Source organism: Lineus longissimus, chromosome 15 (assembly GCF_910592395.1).
Source record: "Lineus longissimus chromosome 15, tnLinLong1.2, whole genome shotgun sequence".
Classification (NCBI taxonomy): domain Eukaryota; kingdom Metazoa; phylum Nemertea; class Pilidiophora; order Heteronemertea; family Lineidae; genus Lineus; species Lineus longissimus.
In genome coordinates this window covers 7,956,635-7,968,145 of record NC_088322.1, presented here as the reverse complement: position 1 = coordinate 7,968,145, position 11,511 = coordinate 7,956,635, and the positions used below count along the sequence as shown (strand labels likewise).

General features: G+C 46.9%; 1 protein-coding gene across 5 annotated transcripts in view; it reads left to right on the top strand.

Moving 5' to 3' along the window:
- Positions 1–11,511, top strand: part of LOC135499893 (nicotinamide N-methyltransferase-like) — a 66,375-nt gene that overhangs the window by 12,789 nt on the left and 42,075 nt on the right. Inside the window, exons 1-3 of one of the 5 annotated variants that reach the window (XM_064790925.1) lie at positions 52–134; positions 2,356–2,572; positions 2,786–4,187. The exons of 1 other annotated variant lie outside the window; for it this stretch is intronic. In XM_064790925.1, the coding sequence (XP_064646995.1) occupies positions 77–134; positions 2,356–2,572; positions 2,786–3,233 (723 nt within the window). In that variant the 5' untranslated portion in view covers positions 52–76 and the 3' untranslated portion in view covers positions 3,234–4,187. Of the gene's footprint in view, positions 1–51; positions 135–451; positions 808–2,355; positions 2,573–2,785; positions 4,188–11,511 lie in introns of those variants that run through there. 3 more of the 5 variants (XM_064790921.1, XM_064790926.1, XM_064790923.1) reach the window with 3 other exon arrangements.

Here is an 11,511-nt window from a genome sequence, read left to right as displayed (position 1 = left end):
TATATATACAATACAACTTGGAGCCAACCACCGGCCCTTTCGGAACACCGTATTTTAGGAAATTGTCATCTGATACATGCTCCCCAACTTCCAGAGACTGCACCCTTTCGTCTCGACAAGGGAACGAAGTCACGGTAAGTCTGGTAACCACTTCACAAAATAAAGAAAACGTGGGCGAATTTCTGGTGCCCTCAAATACGACGACCGATTATAATTAATGAGTGTAAGTCTTCGATCTGAATATCAGTCCATATTGTCTTGCGCTCCACACACCTTTCTGTGGTGGGAATAGAAGTAACCTGATTGTCGTAGTGTCGGCTGATGCTTGTCATTCCAATACCATGAGTAGCTTTGCAAACACGCGCATTTCTTTGTTTTAATACTCGGCGCAAGTACATTTTGATTTTAAGTATCGAAATAAGTTGACTGGTGATACACTTCTGACAATCAATATACAAACACACATATGGAATATCACTGGACTGTCAATAGGAGGTCACAAAAGGTCCCCGAGAGGTAAATAGTACAGTAGGTCACTGATCTGTAATCAATGAAAGCCTTGTGCAGTACACCATAAGGACAGGTCCCGTCGACCAAGTTAACTCCATACAGCGCTCCGCCCCCAGGCACTTGCACCATAGCTTCTTATCATGGCCAACAACCCAGCGTCCGAATTACTTGAGACGGCAAGATTATTTGGAGTCGACTACAAAACACATTTCGACCCCAAAATCTATTTGGAGAATTATCACACGACGGAAAACCGGTTCTTCAACAAGATGTTAGAGATGTTTCATGAGCTCGCGGGTAAGAACCTCCGTTCTTTTAATTTGTTGTTAGTTTAGTTCAAACATATTTTATTCAACAGAATAAGGATTGGACGTACCTTTCAAAGAAACTTATAAATGTCCTTTCCCTGATACAGTACAATGTCTTTCACAAATGGTGAATAAATAGACATATATTTACATACAGGTGATTTTAGTGAAAGATAAATGGTGGCGTTTTGTCAAGAGTTCGGAAAAACCGTTCTTACATGGGATTGGGTGGTAGCGGCCTTCGAAGGGTAAAGCCATTTGTACGAATAATAAAAGTCTGAACAGCAATCATGATAGATTAATTTTCTTCTAAGGTAAAACGAAGGTCCCCGGATAATAGAACTTGTTGTAGTTTTTTTGCATACATTTGGATGAAGTTCCATGTCGATATAAAAAACTTCAAAATATCAAAATATATATGCCAGGTGCGGCGGCCATCGTGTAGCCATGATTTCTAGGTCCAGGTAGTTTTGGACGTGGGATGTCCGTTTCAAACAATTGAATGGATTTAGTGGCCTTTGTCTTTCAGCCTGGCGGAGGGGGGCTTGGGGTTTACGCATGCTAACATTAGAGAGCCTACTGGGGATGGCGAGGTTAGGGGAAGGCGTAGTCCACCGCACTCGTTCATTTGGCCCAAGCAAAAATGCCACTTTTTGATGAATGGCACGACGATGTCTTCAGAATATGCATCTTTTGGGGAAAAAGAAATATCTTAGAACTTCTTGCGCAGGAAATTCATATAAACCTGCTGCACGTCAACTGCACGTATGGATCCGTTGCATGCTGTATCTTTAAGACATTGATATAAGCTTATAAATGAGAACATCATCAATATAAGCTTTAACATTTATGTCGTGAAACTCCAGGATAAGATCCTTTTTGTGAACTGGTGGTAGCTTTTTCTCCCTCTTTGTTTGCACACGGTATTGACAAATTCAACATATTACATGTAAAGCATGTCTATGTTGGTCTATCTCATTGCTAGGTTCATCCATAGATAATAACAATGTTACTCGTTAAAAATCAAATTAGCACGTTAAATTCTCAGTAAAAGGGTTTATACAAAAAAGTTGACGGCTTCCTGAGAAATTGATGCCGAAAGTTATAAGATGTTGCAGCGGAGACGATCAATTCATAGATTTCCTGGACCTAGATTACATAACTAGGTCAGACGGGACGATGTTTGCTGACGTTATCGTTTACTATCAGGTCTGAAATAAATGTTCATTTTACGAGGGGAAAGAACTGCTGTACTTTCCTGAGCACAAAACGATCATTATCTAGCATCTGGTACGTGTATTCCATCAGGCAATATGGGAATTATGCAATTAGGCATTCGGCAAATAGGGCAATTAGGCGAAGTGACAATAGGCGAAATAGCAATATAAACCATCGGATCAAGTATGGATTAAAGAATGATCTTAACTTGATGTCACCTAAAGTTTTTAATAGAGTTAACCGACGGGTTCCGAATAGGATGATGATGATGATGATGACGATGACGAACATTATTGATGAAATATGTATTTTTCTTCAGCTGCGGCAGAAATTCGTGATGGTAGCAGACTCCTTGATGTTGGGTCTGGCCCGAGCATCCATTCCGTCATTTCCGCCGGTAGCCGATGTTCAGAGATAGTCTGCTCAGATTTTGCAACTCAAAATCTGGATGAAATCCTAAAATGGGTGAATGGTGACCCTGATGCCCACAACTGGCAACGATACTTTGAATATGTGTGCAAACTAGAAGGGAAAAGGTATGTACGATAATATGTTTGAATTCATTTCCTGTAAATTCGAAGCGCCTCGGATTTGACCTCCATTTTACATGTAGCGTCACTCTCGCGGTGTTTGGTGAGACGACTAATAACTCAAGTTTGGTATCAATTCCTTACACCACTCGACTCTTGGAAACCGCTTGAAAAACCTTGGCCTGTTGTCGAACTTACCGAAACTTCGTCTCGTTTCAGCGATGAATGGAAAATCAGACAGGACCACATCCGGCAAGCAATCAAGCGGGTCGTACCATGTGATGTTCACCAAGAGAACCCATTGGCTCCGTTGGTCGTGGAACCCTTCGACGTCATCACATCCAACCTCTGTTTGGAGCCAGCGTGTTGTGACGAATCATCATATAGGAGTGCGGTTAAACACGTGACCTCACTTCTCAAGCCGGGGGGAATATTATTCCTGGCCGGGGTTCAGGGTGAAACCTTCTACTCTGTCGGTAACAAGAGGTTCAAAGTCTTTTCACAAAGCAACGAGATAATCGAAAGTGCACTTGCTGAAGTTGGCCTGACCAATTTAAGGTGGTACAATGAGACTGGTGACATTAAGAAATATACCTGTGAGCGCGTCTCATTCCCAAGTGATTTTTCTGGATTGTTTGCGGTCAGTGCTACGCGAATCAGTGGATGATGCGCGAACCGTGAACCTCACACTATAAATAAGGTCTTCGTATATGGATCGTACAATGTAGATGGACATTTAGCTAACAGCTCCTGAATGTAACGACGCTATACAAGGTTTCGAAACTGATTTTTCATTTTTGTTTTAAATGAAATGTCCTGCCTTGGGACATTGTGCTCACCTGGGAATGATTTAGTGGTGGTTGTAACGATTTATCTTTAGAGGCCCTGTCGCATGCTCACATAAGGCCTAATGTGTGTAGCTTTTTTTCTAACCATGCCTCCGAGCCTCAGGATAAAATGTTTTCGGGGTTCAGGGACCACGTTCATCAAGCTCTATCCCAAGTAGACCATCTAACGTTTAAGTTTGCCTGACTTCTCATCTTGACCTAGGAACGAAGTCACGGTGAGTCTGGTATAACCACTGCGCAAAACAAAGAAAAAGAAAAAAACCTGGGCGATTTCCTGGTGACCTCTGAAACAGAGAACGGCCTGGTCAAAGCTACTGATTTATTAGCGGAAAGTCTGGAGAAAATTGTGATCTGAATACCAGTCCATACGGTCTAGGTTTTCACACACCTTTCAGTAGTAGGATTGGAAAATACCTGGTTATCGTTGCGTTGGCCGATCATCCTCGCCGTGCCAGTTGGCAATCATTCCCGATTCCACATTTTAGGATGCTCTCATTATTGCCTTGGCCCCAAATGTTTAATCGCTATAACAAGAAATTTTGTAAAACTTTATCCAGCCAAAATATCACAAATTTTTCTCGAAAGAATGTTTTCAAATATTAAGAAATTAAGATTCCAGACCACACAAACTTGGTGAACATTCACCATTTTTGATTATGTTTGCATGCACTATTTTGCAAAGGGCTACACAATTCGCGGCAGTTGACATGATTGAACAGGAAACAACCAGTCTACAACCAATCAGGGAGCAGCTTGAGATTTCAATGTCGTGGGAATTGCCCATTTCCTTACAAGAAATGGCCATTTTGTTAGTTCATACTTACCTATGGAACACTTTTGCATGTTACTCCATTTGGGCTCAAACACAAGAGTATCCCTTTAATTTTCTAAAGGGAGAACTGAGTTAACAGCTCGGCCGCCAGGCGGCGCCCTGACCGATCCCGCGAGATCGCGCCGATCTCATGCCGCCATATTTAGTCTTTACTCTTGAGCGTTAATAAAGAGTATGTCCCGTTTGTGGGGACGGCGGGAGGGCCGTGTTCCATAGGTAAGTATGAACTAACAAAATGGCCATTTCTTGTAAGGAAATGGGCATTTTGTGTCATTCAAACTTACCTATGGAACACTTTTGCATCGAATCCCAGCAACCTATTGGAGGTGGGAAACGAGGACTTACCTAAGGCTGAGCTGTTGTTCCATCCAGGAGGCACCACCGGCATATTAGCTAAGGAGGACCGCCAGGGGAAAGAAATGGGGAGAACCGGAGGACCGGTATTTTGATCTCGGTATTACAATCATATTATAGAGAGTAATAGACCCATTCTCCGGAAAGCGCTAGAATTGCGTAATAAAACCATCTTCTTTCCGGCAACAGAGCTTAGAGCAAGTAAGGCATGTTGAAGGGTGTAGAATGAATTATTGCTAAACAACAATAAGAAATTGCGTCCTTTCTAGTCTACTAGGGGTTGCCTGGATGTTGAAGATAGGGCATATCAAAAATGGCGCAAGATGCGCGTTTGACTCTTCAATCGGGCTTCCCCCCCTTTTTTGATCTAGCCAGGATCAAACAACATGCCCCGCAGACACAATCGGGCCGATTGTGTGCATGCCATCTACGAGGGAAGAAACATCTCGTAGGTAAAAACGAGAGAATGTGGAGTGATTACTCCAACATGCAGCGGAAACGACTTCTTGAAGAGCAACTCCTCGGTAGTTAGCCCAGGAGGTGGCTAGTGCTCTAACTTCGTGCGCTGAGATGTTAGCTAGCGCACGAAGATCAGAGGAAGTCTTCAAGGTGTTGTAGGAAAGACGAATAGTCTCCACAATCCACCTTGAAATAGTGGCGGCCGCTATCTCTCGTTTATTTCCCTCCTTATAGGACAAAAACAAACGCTCTCTCCCCTGGCGGATACCGGGAGGTTTTGTCCTATTTATGTAGAACTTTAGGGCCCTGACGGGACATAAAGTTCTGTCAGGAAGATCATAAGAGATCGTTCCTGACAGAGAGGGAATAGTAACCGGGGGCCGAGAGGCGGCCGGTCCCTGGTTCTTCGTCAGAAATCCTGGTATAAAAGCCAGGATAACCTCCCCTCCCTCTCTAAAAGCCAGCTTCTTAAAAGAAAGTGCATGGAGCTCTGATCTCCGTTGGGCGGTAGCCAAGGCTACTAGAAAGACCGTTTTGAGTGTCAGATATTTCATGGATGAAATAGACATGGGTTCAAAAGGATGCCTCATGAGCACCTTAAGGACAAGAGAAAGGTCCCATTTAGGGGTGTTGTGAACCGGTCTAGGACGCTCTAATAACATTCCTCTGAAAAGAGGGGTTATTTGGTCCTCCCAACGAAGATCCCAGGTGCTTAAAACACGGAGGGTAGAAGCGATGGCGGACTTGTACCCTTTTATAGCCGTGACAGATAGTTGTCTTTCCGTGAATAATTCAATAAGGAAATCAACTAATCTGTATATAGAGGGAGAGATCGGATTAACTCCGTTCTCCATGCACCAGGAAGTGAAGGTAGACCACTTTCCTTGATACACATCAAGGGTAGACCCCCTTTGAGGTGCGGACATGCGCTTGACAGCGATGTCCGAAAAGCCTCTCTGGTGGAGATGCAACTGGATAAGTTCCAGGCGTGAAACTTGAAAAATCCAGGGTTCTGGTGGTAGCATCTCCCCAGGGGGTGCCACAGGAGGTGCTTCCAAGTAGGAAGACTCCTGGGGTGATCTATCAGGAGCTCCAGCAAGGCTGGGAACCAGGCCTGATTTGGCCAGCAAGGTGCGATGAGAGTTATTCTCACCGGATGGCTGGTCAAGATCTTGTTCAGGACTGGTTGGATGAGAGGGAGGGGTGGAAACGCATATGCGTTCAGCCCGACCCAAGAGGCTGTAAGGCTGTCGACTTCCAGGGCCTCTTCGTCCGGAAGTGGAGAGTAATAGATGGGAAGGCGATTGTTCAGCCTGGTGGCGAACAGATCTACCTTCGGAGATTGCCAAAGGCGACAAAGGTCGTCTACAATCTCCTGATGGAGTGTCCACTCTGTCTGAACTAGCTTGTTCTGACGGGACAGGGCGTCGGCAAGGATGTTGCGATTGCCCGGTATGTGTCTGGCACATATCGATACTCCAAGGTCGGCACAAAGATGGTAAAGCTCCCAAGTTAGCTGGCAAAGAATGCCGGACTTTGTGCCTCCCTGTCTCCTGACATATGCTACTACTGTAGAATTGTCGGAGAACAGGGTTACTCTCCGATTCCTCAGGCGAAGGGAAAGAGCCCTCACGGCAAGAAGGACAGCCTTCATTTCCAATATATTTATTGGAAGAATGGTCTCCTCCCTTGTCCTCTTATGGACATGTCCCCGTTGTTCAGATGTGCTCCCCACCCTAGTAGGGAAGCATCTGTGAACAGGGACACTTCTGGGGGCGGTGGAGCAAGATCTACACCGCTTTGGAGACGAGTCTCCGACTCCCAGAAGTTCCAGACGTTCTTGAGTAGGTATTGAGGTATCAATACCAACTTGTCTAATGGGTCCCTGTGGGGTTTCCATAGAGACATTAGAAACATCTGGATGGGACGCATATATAGACGGCCAAGGGGGATTTGGTCTGCTGCCGAATTCAGAAGTCCCAAAAGGCTCAAGCATCGCCTTGCGGGAGCTTGAGTCCTTCCTCTGAATTCTGCGACGAGATGAAGAATTTTCTTTATCCTGTCTAGGGGGGGCAGCATTTTCCCTATGGCCGTAAGGAACCGAACTCCAACGTAAACGAAGTCTTGGGATGGTATGAATTCTGACTTTGTTTCGTTGATAATCCAACCTGCGGAAACTACTTTTTGCTTTAGAACCTGAAGTTGTTGCAGTAGTAGTTCCCGCGATTTGCAACGGAGTAGCCAATCGTCTAGGTAGTGATGGAGCTTGAACCCCATCACGTGAAAGGGAGCGACGAAGGCTGTGACTATCATCGTAAAAATTAGGGGTGCCGATGCCAGACCGAATGGCAGGGCCCTGAATTGATACGTCTTTCCTTCGTAATGGAATCGAAGGAAGTGTTGATAGTCTGGATGGATCGGTACATGTAAGTACGCATCCATTAAATCCATCGATACCGCCCAATCGTTGGGCTGTATCGCCGTTGCTATAGACCTGGTGGTTTCCATCTTGAAATGAGGAACATTCAAGAAGGTGTTTAACCTGGAAAGGTCTATGATCAGCCTCCATGTCCCTGCTTTCTTGGGAACCAAGAAAACGTGGCTGTAAAAGCCGGGGGAGCATGGATCTTGAAGGACCTGGATAGCTTGCTTCTCCAGTAATGTCGCGACCTCTGCTTGGAGGGCAGAGGCCTTGACTGGGTCCTTCGGTGGCTGAACTGGGGTTGGATATATGGTAGTCGGGGGGGTACGGTTGAAATCTAGTTTCACTCCGTACCTCAACATGTTTGGGACTGGGGACCCCTTTGGGCACCAATCGTCCCAAATGTCTGCAAATTTTTGCAGACGGCCCCCGACTACCGGAGTCGGCTCCTTTTTGCGTCCGGGAGGAGAAAGGAGGGGGGAGTCACCTCTTCCGGCCAGCACCCCTTGGGCGAAAGGAGTGCTTAGTCGGACCGGATCCACCCTGGTTAGAGGAAGTATTTTTCCTCTTTCCAGTCCGGCGACCCTCCGCTTCCCGTCGGAAGGATCCAGCAGGAGCAGGCTGACTAGGCGGGGTAGGCCTAGGCAGGACCTGCCTGGCGTACGGGATTGAACCCGATGCCTGCTGGGGCCTCTCTATCTTTCTAGCGTTAGGTAGAGAGGTCTTGGCCCTCTGTGTCGCAGTGGGGGCATATAATTTGTCCCAATCTTTCTGTGCTTGAGCCGCCTCTTGTACAGAATCTGCGAACAGGAAAGAACCGTCCATAGGAGCGGTTCTTAAGGCCCCTTCCAGCTGGAGGGATCTGATGACATTGAGAGAGCCCAGTGCGGCGTCTCTACGGAGTAGGACGCTATTTGCTGCGGTCTTGGCGGACAGCGCAATAGCGTGCCTAATCGAATGTGACAAGGATGTCACAAGCGATTTTGTGTCATCAGATAGTGACTCATTATCTTTTAGGGATCTGGCTAGGGCCAGGTTAGTGTGCTCTGCGTAGGAGAGCACCGCTAACGTGTTTTTGGCCAGACCCTCTTGTGCTCTAAGGTCTCGGTAAGCCGAGGAGGAGGTCACCCTAGGCACGAGTTGGTCCAGCTGTACATCGTCCTTTAATATGGAAGTCGATGCTGCAGCTGGACAGCCGGCCGAGCTGACTCGATAATAGTCAGCGCGGTACTGCCTAACGGGAGGAAGTTGTGCCGTGAACAACTTCCCCGGTTTACACCAAGCTTCCGGTCCGACTGCCGGAAGGACAGGGATGGAAGTACGTTGGTGGGCGCCTTGTGAGTCTCTGATTGTACGCTCCAAAAGTTCAGAGACTGCTAACACCGACGGGGAGGGAGGAAGGAATTCAAGTGCCCGAGTGGAGCCTTGAGAAACCTGTGGATTGGGATCCACTTCCTGTCCCCAGAGTGAAAAGGTCGGTGTTGACAAGGCTGGCAGTTCCGGCGGGGTAGGGCACAGATCCTGCGGGAGGTACGCTCTGATCAAGGATCTGAGTGTCCTCATATCCGACAGGATACTGGCCTCCTCTGGTGACAGCTCCTCCTGATTGGGGGAGCGGTAGCCTGGCTGAGAACTCTCGTTCGCAGAAAATTCCTCTAAAATAGAGGAGTCGGATGGTGGGTATCCGATGGGACCAGGCGCACCAGAGGAACCGGAACCCTGCTCCAGATGGCTGAGTCTATCAGAAAGACCTGCTACCATCTGGATGAGCTGGGACAGTTGCTGTCCCGACTCGGGTTCCGGACCCGACGTGCGGCTTCTCTCAACGACGGGCGGTTGAGGCGAGGGTGAGCGCATAAGCGAACCCTGGAAGCCGTATGTGCGGGCGAATGGGTCTTCCGGAAGCGGAAGTTGCCCATATTCTGAACTAGAGTTCAGATGTCCTCTCTGCGTAGCTCGTTCCATGGGAACGACGCCTCTGCTACGAGGAGGGGGTGGCACTTCCGGTTGGTTCCACCCAAGAGGTTGGCCAACGTAGGAAGGTGCCTGCATTTCCGGTAGGACGAAGTCCGAAACCGGAAATGCCCGTAACTCCTTCGCCGGTATGGAGCTACCGGAAGCCCTTTTAGAAGGAGGTACGGAGGGCGGAAACGCTGTTACCGAAGACGCATGGCGTTTCGGAGGTGGCGTTATAAGGTCCGGCCCTACTCTACTGTGTCCGTGAGGACTGGGGTTATTTCGCAGTAAAGACTGAGAAAAACCCCCAGTAGAGTCTTCGGTTACTGCAAAACGGGAACCCGCGTCAGTAACCGGAACTGCAATCGGCGGACCGGAAGCAGGGTGCTCCCGCGGGTACAAAGGGCTTGTACTCGGGGGAGCGGACGACAGGGGAACCGGAAGGTTCCCTGAGGTCCGGGGTATATTAAACCCTTGGAGACTTATTGGTTGTAAGTCTCCCTTGGGACCACAGACATTAATAATGTCAGATCCCGCATCCTTCGCAGCCGCGGCCGGAACCGGAACTCGGCTGACGGAAGGGGTGGTGGCGGGAGGTTTGCTAGACCTCCGGGTTATATGCCCGGAAACGGAACCGGAAGAGGGTTTAGGCGTCTTCGCGGCCCGTTTCCCGCCACCAGACGCATTCCTTTGTGGTGAGACAAAGGATGCCGTCGGAGGTGTACGCCATATAAAAAATGGTACCAATGACAATAAAAACACTGGGAACCCCAAGTAGGCCAGAAAGGACGCAATAATTAATGGAAAGGAAAACATGCCTACTTGAATTAAACACTATTGCAATGGATCTGAGTCTTGTTCATTACAATAGAGCGGAGAATAGCCTACTTAACTCTACCCTACCAAGATCAAAATAATGGAGCCGGGTCGACTAAGCTAGCTAAGAAAATGTCTATAATTAAATAGACTGGACAATACTAATGCCAAGATTAGTTTGGCGGTCTACTCCGTAGGTGAATGAACCCAAAAATCGTCTAGACTTGGCTGGTTGAATTTGGTTTTAAATCGAATTCACGGCAGCTTTTGAAAAAACGATGTGCTTCGTAGAAGCACAAGAGTAAAGACTGAATATGGCGGCATGAGATCGGCGCGATCTCGCGGGATCGGTCAGGGCGCCGCCTGGCGGCCGAGCTGTTAACTCAGTTCTCCCTTTAGAAAATTAAAGGGATACTCTTGTGTTTGAGCCCAAATGGAGTAACATGCAAAAGTGTTCCATAGGTAAGTTTGAATGACACAAAATGGGTGGCGCAATTCGATGGAGTAGATATCGTAGCGAAATTCCAGAGAAGTGTGTATGTAAAAAATCACAGATCTATTCTGCAGGTGAGAGAGAAAGGATGGATAATTGAATTTTAGCGTGTCTTACCTGAAATTTAGAGCAGTTTTGGTGATTGAAACATCCCCTCCTTTTGGAATGCTATTTATTGTATGTTTGAAGGCAGAGTTAGTAAGGTGAGCCGTCAAACTGTCGGCCGATAGGTGTCATTGTGGCATCATGAGTAACGTATCATGAGTAGGTTTTCAATACACACGCATTGCATCAAATACTCGGCGCAAAGTACACTATTCATATTTATGATTAAAAATAGTAATTATGGCTACACATGTTTGTAGAATTAACATGACATAGGCAACAGCTAGGCAGGCAAGATAAAGTTACACAAAATCGCCGATAGGGGTCTCTCATATCTGACAGTACGTCGAAATGATTTACGCTTGTGGAAATAAAGCCTAATATTTTTGTGGAATATATTTAGTGCTGAGTCTGACATGACCAAGGGCCCTGCCTATAGTCTCCCTTTAACGCGTTTTCAGCTCTACAGCTTTTCCAAAGAGCAAAGAGTTCATGACCGGTCATACACTGACAATATACATATTCACACTGCACAATCTGGTGCCACTTTAGTGTTCACAGATCAGTGCCTTGCTGTGCTATTCTATTAGAATATCACAAAAGGTCATTGAATTGTAAATAGAATAGCACAGAAGGTCAATGATTTGTAAACACTGAAAA